General features: G+C 33.9%; 1 protein-coding gene across 3 annotated transcripts in view; it reads right to left on the bottom strand.

Moving 5' to 3' along the window:
• Galnt13 (polypeptide N-acetylgalactosaminyltransferase 13) overlaps positions 1 to 20933 on the bottom strand; it is a 491359-nt gene that overhangs the window by 194060 nt on the left and 276366 nt on the right. For all 3 annotated transcript variants that reach the window (XM_038338251.1, XM_038338252.1, XM_038338250.1), the window contains exon 8: positions 13653 to 13770. In XM_038338251.1, coding sequence (XP_038194179.1) covers positions 13653 to 13770 — 118 coding nt within the window. The remainder of the gene's footprint in view (positions 1 to 13652; positions 13771 to 20933) is intronic.

Genomic DNA, 20933 nt, shown 5'->3' on the forward strand with positions numbered 1-20933 from the left:
TATTTTCTACTAGGCACATTTCTTTTTCTAAAATTGTCAGAGTGGTTATTATGCATATTCATTTATTGTCATTTATTGTGCATACATGTTCTGTGCATATGAATATATTTTTCAGATAAAGAGTAAATGACCTAATATAATTTATTTGTAAACTACATATTAAACTAATGGCAAGTATCTCATTAATAATATTAAATGTATAATATATGCATACAATATGTGTATATATACACTGTATATATATATATAGATACATATACTTAATATATTTGCCATTTTGTTTATGTATATATAGATTGTATACATATATACAATGTTTGTATATATGCACATGTTATTATATATTATATGATAATATCCATATATTATATGATAAATATTTATATACACATAATACAATTATAAAAATATTAAAAATGTATGTATAATATTTCTTAAAGTTTCCATTTTGATATGAGAAAAGTTAAAGTTCAATTTCTAAGATAAATAGTTCTAAATTAATTCATTGTATTTAAATAAAAAAGAATCAATCATTTCATATAGAAGTATTTCAGGAGTACATCAAATATAAATCAGCAGGGTATTGTCTCAAATTTTCTTTTCCTATATTTCATCAAATCATTTTCCAAACAATATATTTGATCATATTTTTCCCTCTTCCAACTTCTTCCTGATCCTCCTCACCTCCCCACCCACAATATTTATATGTTCTCTATCTGTTTCTCAAATATCAAAAGCACAAAAAAAACAGGAGACAAACAAGACTCATAAGAACCATAAAAATGAAGATCAATATAGGGAAAAGATGAATAAGACAATTAATGTCAAATCAAAGAAAAAGGAAACAAAAATATACAAAATACCATTGAGTTCATTTTGTTTGGTTAATAACTCCTGGACATAGTTAATTCTGTTTCATTTGCTTGAGCATATTTAATGGGAGGTTAATTAAAATTTTATTGTAAAGATAACATTAAAATATTTCTGTTTATAATTTTTTTTCAGATTAAACTACATTGAAATCCCTATCAAGGGGATTTGCAGAACTGGTTCTTTGAAAAGGTAAAAATGATTGACAGGCCCTGTGGCAATTAAGCAAAATTAAAATTAAAACAGTAATCAAAACAAACAGAACCAGATATTAACAGGGAAACATTATAACAGATACTGAAGAAATTTGGAACAATATTGGAAATACATCAAAAACTTATCCACCATCAATCTTCCAAGCTAATTTATGAAACCAGTATCAACTCTGTTACTGAAACCCAGTACAAATACAAAAATATCTTTACTAAATATCTCTAATAAATTCTCAACAATACTATCAAAGGGAATACAGACATACATGAAAAATATCATCTACCATGATGGAGTTGGGTTTATATTACAGATGCAGTTAAAATTAAATCAAAATAAGCAATTCAGTAATATAAATGGACTTTGATGCAAAAAATTACATGATCATCTCAGTAGATTCAGAAAAAGATTTTGACAAAATACACCATGCTTTCGTAATAATAATCCTAGAGAGAGTTGATTGGTAAGGATCATATCTTAACTTAATAAAGATTATATATGACACAGACACAACCAATAATACCTAAATGCAGAAAAATCTGAAGTAGTCTTATTAAATTCATAAGCAAGACTGCACTTTCTACTTCCCTACTCCTTTCAGTATAGTGCTTAAGGAATTAACTAGAGCAATAAGACATGAAAATGAAAATAAATACATAAAAATATTGGAAAAGGAATACAAATTACCTCTATTGTAAGATGATATAATTAATATAAAAATCCCCAAATCCATTAGAAAAGTTCTATATCTAATTAAAATTTCAGTAAAGTGGCAGGACACAAATGTAACTTATAAAAATCAACAGTCTTTCCATATACCAATAACACACTAGGAAAGAGGTCATACGGCTCTGTGTGAGCCTTGTCAGTTCGGTTGCTCACCTTCCTGGACCTGGGGGGAGTTGGGAGGACCTTGGACTCAACATAGTGTAGAGAACCCTGATGGCTGTTTGGCCTCAAGAGGGAGGGAGTGGGGGTGTGGGTGGAGGGGAGGAGAGGGAAGGGGGAGGAGGAGGGGAGGAGATGGCAATTTTTAATAAAAAATAAATAAACTGGGAAAAAAATTCAACAAATATATAGGAATATTGGCTGAAGAGTTGGCTCAGTGGTTAAAAAACTTGTTGATCTTATAAAAGACCAGTGATCGATGCTCAGTACCCACAGTGGCTGATAAATGAAACTCCATTCTAAGAGCATCCACCATCCATTTCTGTGCTATGTTAGCATCAGGTACATGTATGGTGCACATACATACATGCCACAAGACACTCATAAGAATAAAATTATCCAAGAATCTAAAAAAATATGTATTTTAAAACTAAGAATAAGCCTAACCAAACAAGTAAAAGGCATCTATAATGAGAAATCTCAGTTTCTGATACAATAGATTGAAAATGGCTTTAGAAAACAGAAAGACTTCCTATGTAAAATGATTGGTAGACTTATGATTGAGAAAATGACCATGATACTGGTAGCAACCTACTGGTTCAATGGAATACACATCACTCCCTGCACTTTATTATTCATAGAAACAGGAAAAGTCCTTCTAAAATGAATGTGAATCAGAAAAGGCTATAGATAGTCCAAGTGATCAAAGGGGAAAAGAACAGTGCTGGAGATATTACCATAACATATATGAAGCTCTTGTATATAGCATTTGTGTACACAAATATGAGTGTACATTATTATGACCACCTTATTTTTGACAAATAATAATACAAAAATAAACTTCAGAGAAAAGACAATCTCCTCACTATATATTGCTGGGAAAACCAAATGTCCATTGTGAAGGCCCAAAAATATGAGACTATTTCACCTTATCAGAAGTTGAGAGACTTTGATTTTGTTTTGCTCTCTCAAACTTGTTGACAAGAAGTGACCCTGACCTATGTTCCTATGTATTTTGGACTTTGAGATGGCCCATAGAGGTAGACCTATTCCACCCCAACCAAAGGTCAGAGAATTCAAGTATATTTCTGCTCCTTCTTTTGAGATAGAAAGTTTGACCTAATGTGTGGCTGCCTTCAGGACACTTAGTCTAGGCTGGCTTCACTGTCTAAACAACAGAATGCTTAACTCAAGATGTAGTTCCTTGATATCTCAAGCATTGGGGCAAATAACTATTCTGGTTGTCCTTTGTATCATGTTAAAGCAGTCTTTTGCTTCTTCCTTCCTTTTGTATTAGGGTAGAAAAGTGTATGGAAAATAAACACAAGAGAATTTTGAATTCAGCATTCACTGAGTTACCCTTCCATTACTTTTTTGTGTCTCTGTGATTCTTTCTTATCTCTAATACTCCTCACATTCCTACCCTAGAATGTATGAACCTGCCACAGCTAAGATCGGGGCAGAATTCACCCCAGAAGGATGACTTTCAACAGTCCATGGATAGAAGAAAGCAATTAGGCCCAAATCTTTCATTATCACACACACACACACACACACACACACACACACACACACACACACTGAATCAAAGATTTCAATCTGAAGCCTCAAGGGCAGACATTGCTAAAAAAGACATAAGCAGCAACCTGAAAGATACATGTGTGGAAGAGAACTTTACAGGTGTGCATTTGTTCAGTGCTGTGGGATAATGTTCTTGTACACTGTAAAGGTTTGTCACTCATAATGGTTTAATAAAATGCTGACTGGCCAGTTGCCAGGCAGCAAGTATAAGCAGGGAAACCAGGCTAGGAGAATTCTGGGAAGAGGAAAGGCAAAGAGTCAGTCACAAGCCAGATTCAGAGGAAACAAGATGAGAATGCCTTACTGAGAAAGGGTTAGATACAGACAAGAATTATGGGTTAAGTTATAAGAGCTAGTTAATAATAAGCCTGGGCTAATAGGTCAAACAGCTTATAATTAATATAAACCTCTGTATGTTTTTCTTTTCTTTTTCTTTCTCTCTCTCTCTCTCTCTCTCTTTCTTTCTTTCTTTTTCTCTTTTCTTTCTTTCCTTCCCTCCTCCTCCTCCTCCTCCTCCTCCTCCTCCTCCTCCTCCTCCTCCTCCTCCTTCTTCTTCTTCTTCTTCTTTGTTTTTTTTTTTTTGAGATAGGGTTTCTTTGTAGCTTTGATGCCTGTTCTGAAACTCACTCTGTAGATCAGGATGGCTCCAGACTCACAGAGATCTACTAGAATCTACCTACTGAGTGCTAGGATCAAAAACGTGCCACCACTGCCCGGCTGTTTCTTTGAGACTGAATGACTGTGTGGCTGGGTGGTATAGAAACTCTGTCTAAAGTTCAGACTTAAGATCAACAACTGACAACATATGAGGAGCTCAGAAAACTAAATATCTTGCATACAGCAAAGAAAAAAATTAAATCTGTGAAAAGGCAGCCCACAGAGTGGGAGAGACTTTTAAGCACCTATACATCTGATAGAGGGTTTCAATCAAGTATATACAGAGAACTAAAAAAAAAAAAAAAGTAAAGAAAATGACTCAAATTAAAAAATAGGCTATATAGCAATAAGAGAGTACTGAAAAAAGAAACAAAATGAATAAGATATATCTTGGTCTTCAAAATCTTCAGCAGCTAGGGAAATACATATTAAGCTACTTTCAGATTTTACCTTACTCTAGTCAAAATAGATTAAGAATATAAATAAAAATGCTGCCAAATATTAAGAGAACTGTTGGTCAGATTGCAAACTTGTGCAGCCACTCTGGAAATCATTCTGAAGAAATCTTAAAAACCTAAAATAGATCTACCATATGATGCAGCTATGCCCTTGCTCAGGATATGCCCAATGGATTCTGTATTTTATACTATAGGATACTTGCTCTACCATGTTCATTGATACTTAAGACTTAGAAAAAAAGACAAATAAAATATTCTTAATATAATGGTTAGATGATTAAAATATGATAAATATATATAATGGATTACTATTCAGTTCAGTAAAAAAATGGGGAGATCATGCTAAAACTAGAAAATATTATACTAAATGAAGCAATCAATACTTAGACAAATGCTACATGTTCTTTCCTTTTATAATATGAATGCAAGTTATACTTTTAAAGTATATATTAAAGAGTATACAATAGAACTATTTTATCTTTTATAGTTTAATTGAACAAATGTACTCCTCCACTTTATGAAATTTTAACCTATAATAATTTAAGAAACAATGCAAGCAATGAATTCTTTTTATTTTAATATAATCTAAAATTGTATTAGTGTCTAATCTACTTGATTATTTCCCCTGTTCTTCCTATGGGCGTATAGGGAATCAAACAATTGTAACCTCACAACTGAAAATAAAACATATCCTGATCACGCTTCTCCCCTCCCCCAACTCCTTTCTGGTTCTCCCACCTACAAGGCCCTATGCCCTTTAATTTTCTTCATCTCTTTAAAAAAAAAACTGATCAAGCAAAAAAAAAATTAAACTGAGCAGTAACAAAACAACAAAATAAACAACACACACAATAAAAACACAAAGTCAGTAAAGTACAATTAAAACAACTTTCTTTTTTAATTAATTTAATTATTATATATACACTTGCCAAGAGACAGCGCCAGATCTCATTATAGATGGTTGTGAGCCATCATGTCGTTGTTGGGAATTGAACTCGGGACCTCTGGAAGAGGGGTCAGTGCTCTTAACCTCTGAGCCATCTCTTCAGCCTACAAATACATTTCTTATATGACACTCAGTTTCATTTTCAAAACAAAAATGATCCAAGTTATAATCTTCAGGGACACCCTAAGCTTTTACTTTGTGGTTTAAATATAAAAATCCATCCCTCACTTTGAATAAGAGAAATATTTTGATAATGGGTCTATCTAGAGCTGTAAACTAAACATTAGAAAATATAGATATGAAACCAAACATGGTAGACACTAACTATAATCGTTGCATCAGAAGGTGGCTGTGTGAGTTCTTGACTGGCCTGCACTATCCAGTGAGATTCTGTTTAAAACAATCAACAGTAGTAGCAGCAGCAGCAACAAAAAGCAATAGAAGGAAGAAGGTAGAAAAAGAGGGATATAGGAAATAAACTATTGAAGTCTTTAACATTTAGCTTGTAGTCAACAGGTAGCTGGAAAGCTATTTGTTGGATCAACTCATTAACACTGGTTTATACTCTTTATGAGGTCATGTGTACATATGACCTCAATTTATCACCTCATATCTTTATTAAAACTGAGCCAAATAAATTATATTATAATATTAGAGCTTCTTTTTAACATATTTAAGGAAAAGTGCTCCATAAAAACATATATATATATCAAAATCATGACTAATATAGGAATATACTAATATTAATTTCAATAAAGTGAAAGACTTCCATCATTTTCTAGTTCCTACAATTTTTCAAGTAAAAAGAAAAAAAAGTCTAGTTTTCTACATTGACAGATAATATCTTTTCCTTAAGCAGAAGAATTAAGTTTATAAAAATGTAAAGAGTTCTACCCGAACTATTTCAGGAAGACTAGCTACTAGCACATCATGCTGACTCACTTTCACTTGTGACACTGTACACTGGATAGGCATTTGTGAGAAAATTCCTGGCTTCTTGTAATATTGTAAAACAGCTTCTTTAGCTTCTTTTCATGCTGTTTTTTGGACTCTCTCCTTTTCATTTTTATGCTGTTTCTAACTTCTTTCCAGCCCATTACTTCTACAGTTTGAAAAGAAGAAGTCAATTTCATACACCAAGACCTTTTCCTTGCTTATATAAACCAAACAAATGTATTGAATCTTGCAATGGAATTTGTAAGAAAAGAAGATTGGTACACAGATAGCAAAGTTCGCTCTCTAAAGCAAATGATCAGTTATTAATAAAATATTGATTACTAATGTTAATAACAATAATAAAAATAGTAGCTTTACAATAATAGTCAAACTTTATATTCCCAAATATATTTTTGTATAACTATAGGCCTACATTTGAATTAATCATGGTTTTTGAATTTTGGACAGATATTTTTTCTATATGTATTTCCAGTGTTCTAATCCCATTTATTGAAAATAAGTTATTTTTTTCCTGGCCAGCCTTTGAGTATTTGCTGACAAAATTATGCTCATATATTTGTGGGTTTGTTTCCAGATTTTCAGATTTGTTCCACTGCCTTGTATTTATTGCTGTTCTACAGTCTTATTTACTATAACTAGCAGTACATTTTAATTCATACTGTTGTTCAACTTTTTGTTTTACCAAAGTGATTTTAAGCATTCTACAACACTTGTGTTTTTATATGGGTCTTAGAATTAGTTTGTCGAATTCTATAAACAAAAATCTCCTGTAGTCTACTTAGTATTAAGGCAAGGGAGGAGGAAGCATTCTTTATGATGTGGAAGCTATAAGTAAATAAATATGGTACATTTTAAATTTATTTAGATATTTTTCTTTTCACAGTAGGAAATTGCAATTTTATTATTGTCTGATAATCACTATATCACATTTTTGGTGCTATAATTAATAATTTTTTTTCAGTTTTATTAAGTTGGGTCGTATATAGAAATGAAAGAGACTGTTGTATATTTTAGAAATAGTTTATCAATTCTGTTTAATTTTTGAGATTTTTGAAACAATACTCAATGACAGTCTTAATATTTTCCTTTTTAGGATGTTTTGCTTTTATTTAAATAACATTGTGCAACCAAAAGTTCCACTATAAATTTTAGTAGAACTAGTAAGAATGCCAACTTCATCTTTTCCTCATCTTCCTGTTATATTTATTAAGTGTGTAGTTAATATGCATGTGTACATACATGGAAGTTAGTGCACACACACTCCTGATTGTGTGTATGTGTGTGTGTGTGTGTGTGTGTGTGTGTGTGTGTGTGTGTGTAAGTGTGTTGACTCCAGGTTGATGTTACTAAACATCTTCAATTCCTATCCTTCAATTCCATCTGCTTTACTGACATAAGTGAGGTTTCCTAGTCAAACCTAGAGTACAAAGACTTGGTTATCACATGTGGTTTTTAAACATAAAGCAAAGAAAACCAGCCAACAAATCACAATCCCAGAGAACCTAGACAACAATGAGGACCCTAAGAGAGACTTACATAGATTTAATCTACATGGGAAGTAGAAAAAGACAAGATCTCCTGAGTAAATTGGGAGCATGGGGACCTTGAGAGAGGGTTGAAGGGGAGGGGAGAGGCAGGGAGGGGACCAGAGAAAAGTGTAGAGCTCAATTAAAATAATACTTGGTTAGCCTTGCTATAAAGCTTTTCTGGTGCTTGTCTAAGTCTGTTTGCCAGGTTGGAATTCTCAAAGGGCAGTTATGTGAGTTTATAGTTTTATCTTTCCCTACTTCCTGCTCAAATGGAGCTTTTGTTTGTTTGTTTTATCTTTTTTCCTTGCTTTATAAATAATACCATTCAAAATTTTCTCCTCTTTCCCTCCTTCCATTTCCTTTCTGCTCTCCCACTCTCCCTCCCTTCTCTCCCTCCAGTCCTAAGAGAGGGCAGGGTACTCTGCCGTGTGGGAAGTCCAAGGCCTGGGAAGGTAGGCAGCCAAACAGAGTAGGATCCTTTGGTTTTTGGTTTTTCTTTGTTTTTGAGGAAGGATTTCACTGTAGCTTTGGTGCCTGTCCTGGAACTAGTTCTTGTAGACCAGGCTGGCCTTGAATTCACAGAGATTTGCCTGCCTCTGCCTCCCAAGTGCTGGGATAAAATGAAGTTTTAATCACCAAAAAATTTACTAAGATCCTACATTCCATTTTTTATTACTAAAAGTGTGTAGATTCTATATTCAATCTTCATTAATTTTTTCCACTGGAACCCTGTTACTGACTTTTCAATAATTCACTTGTTCAAAGAATTTTTCCTTTTCCTTACCTAAAAGCAGAACAATAAGATTTTTGTTAGAACTTTTCACAAATCCATTTATTTAGTCAATTTATTTTAATCTTTTATTTTGTTAGTATGGAGACTTAAATTGACTGGGTTTTTAAACATTTAGTGAAAATTATATAAATGAATTCTACTTAAAGGTATTATTTTTAATTTGAAAGATTAACTGGTTAAGTTTTGTAAGCTTTTTTTAAATCCATGTTCACAAGAGATGTTGCTTTGTACTGTAATAATTTCTTTAAATTTTTGAAAATATTTGTGTTGGAATCTATGTATTCCAATAGAAATCTTTGATAAAATTTACCATCAGTGTTATCTGGCTATAGAGTTCTGGTCTGAAAATATTCCCTATGCCGCATATATTTCTTTACTAGATGTGAGACTAATTGTTGATTTCCAATGTGCTTTAACACTTTTGCTTTTAAGGAAATTGCCCATTTTATCGTTTCCTAGGGTAATATGTATAATAATTGTTTGGATAGTACAAAATTATACAATTGGAATTACACAGTTAATTCTATATTATCCAAACTATTTTTACACATTTTTATAACTCAAAAATCTATCAGTATGTCTCCTTTCTCTTTCTCACCATTGGTAATATCTGTCAGCTTTCTCTTTTCCACAAGTTCATAAAGAAATTTTTCAACTTTCCTAAAGAAACAGTCTTTTGTTCCCATCATGTTTCTTTAAAATTTTACTCTTTTATAACTAATTCAACTTAGCTTTTCCCTTATTATTTCTTCTCATGTGGGGACACTTTATATGTGTTGCATATTCAGGCATTGAAGGGCTTTTTATATGCATTTTCTCATGACAAGATTTTACAGAAAGTTTGTTATTAAGTGATACTCAGCAATGATGTGGTTTGTGCAAAGCTTATAACTATATTTCAACAGATGACTTCTAGGATACAAATCACCTGTGGGAAACAGTATATTCAAAACTGTATCCATTATTCATTTTGTCTCTTTTTTTCAAACATATAAGGTATTGCTCTGTCTTCTCCATTTTAGAAATGGATGAACTAAAACTTTGGAAATATACTAACCTATTCCAACTTTCCTCCAAAGATAGTAGTAGGGCTTAGTTTTGAGCCCAGGCTGCTTTACTTTCAATACAAACTTCCAAGCATTAGTCTATCAGGGCTTGTAGGAAGGTCCTTCCAGTCATGCTTTCTCAGACCTTCTTCCTAAAACAGCTTAACCAATTCAAAATAGCTGGTAGACTATTTCCACTGTCACATGTACAAAACAATATGGAGTATTAGTACCACTGGTCTTTGTGTTATTATTACCGTTCCATGTGCTATTGTTTATGAAATCCAAAGAATTTTGGCAGCAAAATACGTTGGGTAACATGCTAAAAAAAATTACCATAGGAAGAGAGCTGACACTTTTATAGTAATTCAGATTTCATTTAATTTATCATTTATTCCCCACTTAGGTTTCCTTCTATAAAATCTACAAATCTATAAACTCTGCAAAATCTCAACCCCTTACCACCTTCCAACAATTAACAGTTCATTGTCTTGGTCCCTTCTGTGATTATTTTCTTAAACACTAATGACTTATATATCGATACATTTCATTGATCTTGTGTATTAACAATGCCCTACTAAAATATAAGTTCCACAAGACCATCAAGCTTCTCTATCAGTAATATAAAATCAGAATTTATTGAATTCAATAATGCAGATAAAATTAATGCATTTTTAGTTCGTTTCTATCTAGATATTATCCTTAGGATTTTGTTATGTCAGTGACATGTACAGTTTATTGGGGAGAAAGACCAGAAACTAAATTTTTGCTGAGTTATTAGAATCGCCCTCTAGCTATTCTCGTGGCTGCTGGATACACATTTTTCTACCGCAGGAGGGATCATTCAAAGAAAGATATCGCCGATGAGGCAACCATATTGGAAATCTGGAAAGAAAATGCATTTATGTGATAGTCTCTTTAGGCAACTCTTCAGTCGGCTATATTATGGCTGAGGATGTAGTGCAGGACACATAGCAACAGAACCTGTGATCACATAATGCTAGCTTTGGCTCCTGGCAATCCTATTCTCAAATTACTACCAACACCAGAAGACATACCATTATACTGGGGCAAGGAATTTTATTTTCTTGCTTCAAAGTTTCTTGTAATGATTTCCTGCTGTGGTTAAATTGATTGGTACTAAGGAGACAGAAGCATTGTTCCTGTGAAGTCTATAACTTTATCTAACTTGCTAATGTCTAGAATGTCTAGAGGATCGCAGTAATCATCATAAACACAGTGATACCACAGGAAAAATAAAAGACAATTGGCAATACATTCCTTTCTTTTGTTTTAAATTTCCTTAAGCCTTTCCAGTATATAAATATGTTTCAAATTCTAATATTTCGAATGTTTTACTTAGCATGCTAACTGAAAACTAAACAACTGCAAAACCACACAAGTGTTACTACAAGAGTCACTTCTTCAGCTGAGTTGAATGGACTTGGTCACGTGAAATTATTTGACATATATAAGAAACAATATCAATTATTTTTGTCAATAACACCCATGTCTTATAAGAATGCTGGTGCACCTTTAGAACAAGAAAATATCATGCCTTAGTGATCTTTGCATCCTATGTTGAATATACATCTATCATAAAATATGTAACCTGTCATAGTCAATCAAGGTTTTTAGCAAATATCACAATATATTCTGAGAGCAACTCACAGACAAATTGGGGGGTGGTGGTGATGGTATTTAAAGTCATAATGTCTGAAACCTTTGAAAATAGTCACTAATATATTCTTTAATTTGTTAATATCCCTAAGTAGTTTAGCACAAAATCTACTGTTATTTTTGGGGGTTCTGATTATTCATAAGGCCCTCAATTACCTTCCATCTGCTTTCCTGATATCTGCACGGTATTTCCTGATCAGACTTTTCCTAATAATCCTATTAGTCATGGAGTTCTTTGAACATGTCATTCAGTCTCCCTCAAATGTGGAAGGTATGTAATCAAAGTAAGGAGGTCTGTAGATAGATAATCAGACTAATATATAGACCAAAGATAATATGACACTTTAAGAAGGTGAAAAACACAGAGAAGGTAAACAAGTGGGTCAACAGTAACAGGACTGTTGTTCTGTTGATTGTTTTTCTCACACAATCCCAGAAAATGCCCAGAAAATCTGTGAATAAGAATTTACAGACTTTTATTATATCCTATAAAAATAAAAGTAAATGTCTTTTGTGTTTATTACTATTTTCCCTCCATTTTTTTCTTATTTTTAATTGTTTGCTTTTTTGATTTTTGAGGGTCATTTCTTATTTTTATCATTCGTAGATCTATATTAAATGAATCTGACTCCAAATGTCTTCAATGTTTCTGTAAAAAACTATTACATAAGTCCTATAGTAAAAAGACAGTTCTAATCATGGTTCTAACTTTTTATTGACAAGTCACACATAATATAAATATATAAAGAAATAAACAAAATACTCTATTTATGGTCATGATAATCATCCAACTTATAGATATATCTAATGAAAAAAGTCAGGTCTATTGCTTTAAAATCATCTCAACTACCTCAAACAAACTATATTCTACATTAAAAATTGAAACTTTATTCAATAACTTTATGAAAATATTAAAAAATGCTTTTGCATATTTCTTATTTTATTTTATCTTTGTGTGTGTGTGTGTGTGTGTGTGTGTGTGTACCACATGTGCCTGGTGCCTGCATACTTGGAAGATAATGAGAGATGTTCAGAACAAAAGTTACAGATGATTGTAATGTATCATGAGGGTACTGGGAATTAAATCTGAATCCACTTGTACAGTGTACAAGGACAGCAAGTAGTTTTAATCATTGCAACATCTTTCTAGTCCCCCAAGTTTGAACAATTTCTTACCCAGTATCACACATTTTTGTGTTAGTGGAAAACAAACTTACAAATTGAAGTTCAAAACTAATTTTCAACTGATTACATTAATGTGTTCAAACTCTGCTCATTTAATTTTACGGATGATTTTGTTAAAAATGCTCCTGCCATAAGTGCTTTGTATTGAATTTTATTAAGGAATAGTTAGTCTTATTAAAATAGTTCTTTTTAAAATAATATGTGTGGTTGAAGGTAAAATATGTGAAATCTCTTTTCTGCTTCCTAGAGTAAAGATACATTTGGAGGCTACATTTCCAATTTTGCCTATAAAACGTTAAATGATCTTATAAAAGCTTTGACCTCAAATCTCATCTATTTGAAAGTTCTTTTATCAAGTAAATTTGTATTTTTAAAATAAATATATTAAACACTAATGTCTATGGTTGCAAAAGCCGTAATGCTTCTTGAATAATTATCAAAATTCTTTGACCACAGTTGATCTTAAAGTTCCTTAAGAACAAATTCATTCAGCATTTGCAGTTCAGGTCACATAAACACCTCCAATTATCAGGTAAAGAACACCAGATTGGTTGATGGAGAAATGCTTCAATCAGAAATTGAAGCCACTCTGCTCTAACAAGGGAAAACCCTAACACATTTTGGCTATACATGAAAATGATTTGGAAAATGTAAATTTAACATAATTCCAAATTTAACAATAAACATTGCATGCAATAGGATTCTAGTAAAAGTTTTAAATAAACACATATTGACCAAATGATCAGTAAATTTCATCACTTAGGATAATTTGACAGCAAATTATTGATTGTGATAGGTGCATGCTACCACATACGATGTTCAGAGTTTAAAAATAAAGAAAAATTCAATTACCCTAAAAGACATTTCAAGATTCTCTCCACCCCAGATATCCATTCCTGCATCGTATGTTCCTATCTCTTCAAAGTAGTTTCTGTCAATAGAAAATAGGCCACCAGCCATAGTAGGGGTCCTAGTTGAAAACAAAACAAAAAGAAAAGAATATGTTTTGAAAACAATGTATGGAGCTTAGTATTACTACAGCAAATAGTTTTGACATCTTAAATACTAAAATATTCCTCAAAAATTCATTGGAAACACAATGGCAAAGTGTGAAAGCATTTAAAAATTTTAAATTGCATTTGTATTTCACACATTTACAAAACATCTTTAAATTACCTTTTTAAATTAGAGGTGATTAAACAGAAGCATTGAAGAAACACTGTCCAGTTAAATCTGACGCTTCCACAAACCCTAAGGCAAGGAAAAGGGGCTGCCTTTTACATAGTCTTTAAAGAGATTGCCTGATCTCAAAGACATCAGCTGTGATCTTGGTCACAGAATTACAAATCATATTAGTGTGAAGTTGAGATAGTCTATTTCCTATCTCAATTCAAAAGTATAAACTGCTATGAAAATGTCTGCAGGAGGCATCTAATATTGGTTACAAAATCATTTTAAACAAAGGAGGCAAAGGAGCTTTTATATGCAAATTGTTTATTATTCATTGGATATTTTTAAGATAAAATTGTCAAAATCAAATGATACAGACAAATCTTACATACTAGTCAGAGGTTTAAAGGTTTTTAACGTGGATTCTAAAATTTCCTACGTACAAATAAATTTTTATTTGGCTCTCATGTTCAAAATTCCTCAATAAGAACTAAAATATCAAATCTGGCCAAAGAAACAGGTAGGTTAACTGTAGATCTTCACTATCCCTCCTCTCCTCTAAATTCAAATCCCCAGTCTCTTCTCTAGGTTTACATCCGACCATGCACTTCTTCATCCATATTCATCCAAATCATCCACTTCTAATTACCCTTCCTACACTCATGACTTCATCGAAGTTCCAAAGCTAGCAGACACTTCCTAAGAATGCACAAACAATTCTAGTCAGGGATTCAGGTAGGCTGACTGGAGATCTTCATCTCTCTCTCAATTCTTCCACATCCAATCCCTGAGTCTCATTCCAAGAGATTTATAGCTGACCATCTTCTTTGATTTCTCTTTACTTCGCCACTATTCCTAGAACACTAAGCAAGTCATCATGTAACATCCTTCTTTCCTCCCTTCCATTGGTTACATATAGCAAGAACCCAGAAGAATTTCCCATTTCCCACCAGACAACACACAACCAACACACTTTCCTAAGAAGCAAAGAGGAAAAAATAAACAAAAATAAAAATCAAAAAACAATCAAACAAAGCCATGGAACAAAATACCTACCCAAAAAGACAAAACCAGATATCTAAAACTAGATTAGAATCTTCCCAGCCACAGATGGCTAGACTTGAGTATAATAATACAAGTAGGAAAATGCACCTCTCCTGGAGCCCAGCAACCATACCACAGTAGGCTCAGAAAATTGCACTACAGTTAAGCACAAGAAAAGCACCACAAAATAGCATTTATGGATAAGACAGGGGTTCTTAAAGAGAAAGTGAATGAATCCCTTAAAGAAATGTATGAGATACCCAAATATCAGTAGGTGGGAAGAAATAAATAAAAAGTAGTTCAAGTTTTAAAATCAGGAATCAAATCAACAAATAAAACCCAAACTGAGGGAAGTCTAGAAATGAAAAACTTCAGGACTCACACAGGAATCCAGAGTCAAGCTTCACTAAAAGAATACAAGAGATGGAAAAAGAAACTCAGGAATTAAGACAAAGCAGAATATATGGATATCTCAGTCAGGAAAAAAATATTAAATGTAGAAGAATCCTACCAAAAACATCCAGGAAATCTGAGACAATATGTTAAGACCAATGCTCAGAATAATAGGAATAGAGGAAAGAAAGAAACCAAGATCAAATGACAGAAAATATTTTCAACACTTCATACTAGAAAACACCCCTACTCTAAAAAAGTAAATACCTATCAAGGTATAAGAAACAAACAGAATACCAAATAGACTTCACAAGAAAAGAAAGACCTTTCCCCACAAAATAAATCAAAAACTAAATATACAAATCAAAGAAAGAATATAAAATGCTGCAAGGGAAAAAAAATCAGGTAACATGTAAAGGAGGACCTATTAGAAGTATAATTGACTTCTCAGTGAAGGCCCTAAAAGACAGACAGATCTAACAGATGTTTTTCAAACTCTAAAAGACCACAGACCAGACCTGCCTACCATACCCAACAAAACTTTTCAATCACCATAATTGGAGAAAACAAGATATTCCAAGAAAAAAGTGAAATTTAACCAATATCAGCCAATACAGTACTAAAGAGGTTAACTGCATACAAGAAAAACACAAGGAATAAATAAAACCAAACCAGCAAATCAAAATGGGTAAGCACACACACACATACACATGCACGCATGTGTGCACACACTCACGCACTTCCTCACCAACACTACTACCACCACCACAACAAAATAACAGTCACTGGTTATTGATATCTTTCAACATCAGTGGTTTAAGTTTCTAAATAAAAGACACAGACTAACTGAATGAATAAAATGCAAGATCCATTCTTCGGATAAGTTTAAGAAATAGACATCAACATCAGGGATAGAAATTATCTCAGGATAAAAGGATGGAAAAAAAAAGATTTTCCTAAGCAAATGGACTTTAAAAGCAAGCCCGTCTAGTCATTTTAATATCTGAGAAAATAGAATTCAAATGAAAATTTGTAATATGCAAGATAATCATCATTGTGGCTATAGGACAGGCCAGTTCAGGCACCCTTTCCTCTGCTGCCCAAGGAACAAGCTGGGGACATCTCCTTGGACACATGGTTACACCTCTAGAGTCAAGTCTCTTGACAACCCTAAAATGGCTCCCATAATTAAGATATATACTTCCCTGCTCCCACATCCACCCCTCCTCCATCCAAACCATCCCATTCCCTCAAGCTCTCCCCATCCTCTCTTTCTCCCTTCTCTCCCCTATTTCCCCTTATCCCCACCTCACCCCCACCTCCGTGCTCCCAACCCCTGCCTGGCAATTTTGTCAATTTCCAATATCCAGGAAGATAACAATATGTTTTTTCTTTGGGTTCACCTTTTTATTTAGCTTCTCTAGGATCACGAATTATAGGCTCTATGTCCTTTGTTTATGGCTAGAATCCACTTATGAGTGAGTACATACCATATTCCTCTTTTGGGGTTTGGGTTACCTCACTCAGTAAAGTGTTTTCTTTTTTCTTTTCTTTTTGGTTTTTCGAGACAGGGTTTCTCTGCAGCTTTTTTTTTTAGAGCCTGTCCTGGAGCTAGCTCTTGTAGACCAGGCTGGCCTCGAACTCACAGAGATCCGCCTGCCTCTGCCTCCCGAGTGCTGGGATTAACCACCGCCCGGCTAGTAAAGTGTTTTCTATTTCTATCCATTTGCTTGCAACATTCAAGATGTCATTGTTTTTTACCGCTGAGTAGAACTCTAAAGTGTATATGTGCCACACCTTCTTTATCCATTCTTCTATTGAGGGCCACCTAGGTTGTTTTCAGGTTCTGGCTATTATGAATAGTGCTGCTATGAACATAGGTGAACAAATGCTTTTATAGTATGATTGGGCATCTCTTGGGTATATTGCATATTGCCATAGAACCTTCATCTGGTGATGGATGGAGATAGAGACAGAGACCCACATTAGTGCACTGGACTGAGCTCCCAAGGTCCTAATGAGGAGCAGAAGGAGGGAGAACATGAGCAAGGAAGTCAGGACCGCGAGGGGTGCGTTCACCCACTGAGACAGTGGGACAGATCTAATGGGAGACCACCAAGGCCAGTTGGAATGGGACTGTTGAGGCATGTGATCAACCTGGACTCTTTGAATGTGGCTGATGGTGGAGGGTGACTGAGAAGCCAAGGACAATGGCGCTGGGCTTTGATTCTACTGCATGGACCAGCTCTGTGGGAGCCTTGTCATTTTGGATGCTCACCTTCCTGGACCTGGGGGGAATTGGGAGGACCTTGGACTTTCCATAGTGTAGTGAACCTTGACTGCTCTTTGGACTGGAGAAGGAGGAGTGGAGGTGTGGGTGGAGGGGAGGGGAGGAAAGTGGGAGGAGGGGAGGAGATGGCAATTTTTAATAAAAAATTAATTAAAAACAGAAAACTTGTCAGAAGAGATAGGGAAGGATACCGAATATGCATCCAAGAAAAATTCACTAAGAGGAAATTTCAATGCCTATCTATATAACAAACATAAGGTTCAGCTAGTTTGCAAAAGAAACATTATTATGGCTTAAAACATATACTGACCTCATCCACTTATGGAGGGAGACTTCAATATCCAACCCTCACCAAGAGATAGGTCATGCAGACAGAAACTAAACACAGAAATGCTAAATCTAACAACTATCACCCAGACACAAAATAATATACCTTCTTCTCAAAATCTCATTAAACATTCACCAAAACGGACCACATACTTAGACATAGCAAAGTCTCCACAGATCTAAGAAAACTGCCATAACACCCTCTGTCCTATCTGACCATCACAGACTAAAGCTGGATATTAACAACAGAAAAAAAAAGTTTAAAAGCTCATGGAAACTGAACAATTTGGTACTGAATAAAAATTGTTCAATACAGAGATTAAGAAAGGAATTAAGGACTTTCTAGAACTGGCTAAATGAATATACAACATACCCAAACTTGGTGGAACACAATGAAGAAGACTGTTCTAAGAGACAAATTCATAGCACTAAGGACCTATATTATACTTCTAAGGACCTATATTATACTTCTAAGGACCTATATTATACTTCTAAGCTCTAGAACAAAAAGAAGGTACCATACACGAAAAGGAATAAACAGAAAGAAATAATCAAAATCAGCACTAAAATCATAAGATTGGAGGCAGCCCACTACAGTTAGCTATGAGGTATCTTTCAGAATACAATTCTCACACTTGGTTATTATTCACCAAAAACTGAGGCTACATTGACATGGATTTGGAAGAGAATGGTACTGTGGAGAGTTCCCTGCTCATTCTAATTCTCTGCCAAAGCAATGAGGCAGTGAACAAGTAATTTAAATTTGGAATACACGTACTTATTTTGTCAGATTTGTCAGAGCAAACCAACAATATTCATTGTTTTATAGAAATTATATTCCCCTCTGCTAAAGATTATACTAATGTTTTCTAATTAAATAGAGTAATTGGTTGTACAACTGCCTAATAATGTTGTAGGTGGACATCATCCATCTTGCGAAACTATTTCTCCTGTGTGTTCAAGATTTTATATTCAGGTATTGAGCTGTCCATCAGTTGCAGTACTTTCAACTTGATGGTCTTGAAGCTGTTCTGCTTTGTCTACTCTTCCTGGGTTCCTATCGTTGACTTCCTGAGTTGTAGTGTGGAACTCTAACAAAGCTAAACAGACGGTAACTATGAAGTGGAGATAACGTCACCTGACTGGACCTTGGGAAGTCTATGATAAAAACTATACAAGGTACTATAGTACTACAGAGTCTATTTCATACAAATAGGGACAAAAAGTGCTTCAATTATCCTGTCATTATGCAACCAGATACTTAAAAATGTTAAGTGATGCATTTTTAATAATCAGGTGAGAGGTCATCTACTTAGCTTCTTCATAAAGTGATAATGCATTTAATTGTGTGCATTAAATTTCATCTTGCAGTTGATCATCTTTCCTATGTGTGAGAAAAACAAAATAGATAAAAATAAACTCTCTGTAGCTATAAGAATTAATCAAATAACTTTCACTTATCTGGAATGGTAGGAAACAAAAACAGAATATAATTCCTAAATATAATCTTATAATTTCTGAAGACAGAAATTTTCAGAGAGATTTGATTTATACCTAAATTATTAGTTTGTTTGGGTAGTTTGCCTCATAATATTAAATAACTATAAACATTGTCCATGTTGTTTAGCATCTTCATCCTATGTTAACTGCTTTAAAATATCACAAATAAGCTATGTATTCAAGTATGTGCACGTTAAGTGTTTAATGCCTGGAAAATGAAAAAGCTGGATCACCATTTAATTGACTGAAATCATTTACTTTCCAAGGTGCATCTATATAGTAATGAAATCACCAACCAAAGTCAGCAACATGGGCTGGGTAATAATCATCCAAATAACTGTAAACACTACAAATTGTATGGCTAGATGAAGAAAAATTGAGAAACTACATGCAAAATAGTACACTGCCTAGCACTCAATAAATCATTAATAAATTTAATATATTAGCTAATGTTTCCTTGCTCACACTGTTATTGATAGCAATTGTCGTCCTCTGTTCATACTTAAGATTCCCAAGTTAATCTACAATCTCACAAGAGTAACCTCTTCGGGGGATTTTTCCTTCATCTTCCCGTACCCTTTATAGTGTTCTGCCACATTGAGAAGTACTGACTGTGTGCCCTTGTTTTGAGTAAGCCAATACTTTCTTCACTGCAATGTGCCTGAGAAAGTAGTAATATAGTTCTTCCATTTCTGAAAAGAGACCCAGAGAAGGCCTGTAAAAATAGTGAGATAAGCCAACTGGCTCTTAAATTCCAAGCTATAGACTTCATACTTGATACACAAACCAATTGTTTGTACTATATATCCTACATTCAAGTGTATTTTTTTTAAATTTGAATTTCTCTTAATTATCTAAAGATTAATGCAATTCACAGAACCCAATGTCCCCAGTCAATAAGTATGAATGCCCTCATTGTCTCCATGGATATGTTTATGGATCTTCTTCATACCCTCTCATTTTTCCATACCTCTCTTATTTATCAAGCAAATAAATTTGATTTTCTCTTACCAGTTAATATATATGCCATGACCTCAGTTAGCTATCCTGACTACAATTGGCCTTTGTTCATTTCTTGTTGCATTTATGTTTCAGGCCATAGATTCCTAGATTGTACCTCTGAGCTTACAAACCTGCCCAGCTGAAATCTATATTGAACCAAAGTAATCTTCACTCCATCTCAGGACTCTTATAATGAGGAACTGACATTTCCTATGGCCTTACTGGAAACCACATTGAAAGGATGCTTTCTGCCTACTCCCTTGAGTGTTCCCTTTCAACTCTTATGTGAAGTTGGATCTGTCTCCTGCCACTGCAATAAGTACTTTCCGAAGGGTCCCCATTGATTCTGAAGTCAGGCAGCCTTTCCTTAACTGTTTGCTCTGAGACCATTTAACATCATTCATCAG

Source organism: Arvicola amphibius, chromosome 7, assembly GCF_903992535.2.
Source record: "Arvicola amphibius chromosome 7, mArvAmp1.2, whole genome shotgun sequence".
Lineage (NCBI taxonomy): Eukaryota > Metazoa > Chordata > Mammalia > Rodentia > Cricetidae > Arvicola > Arvicola amphibius.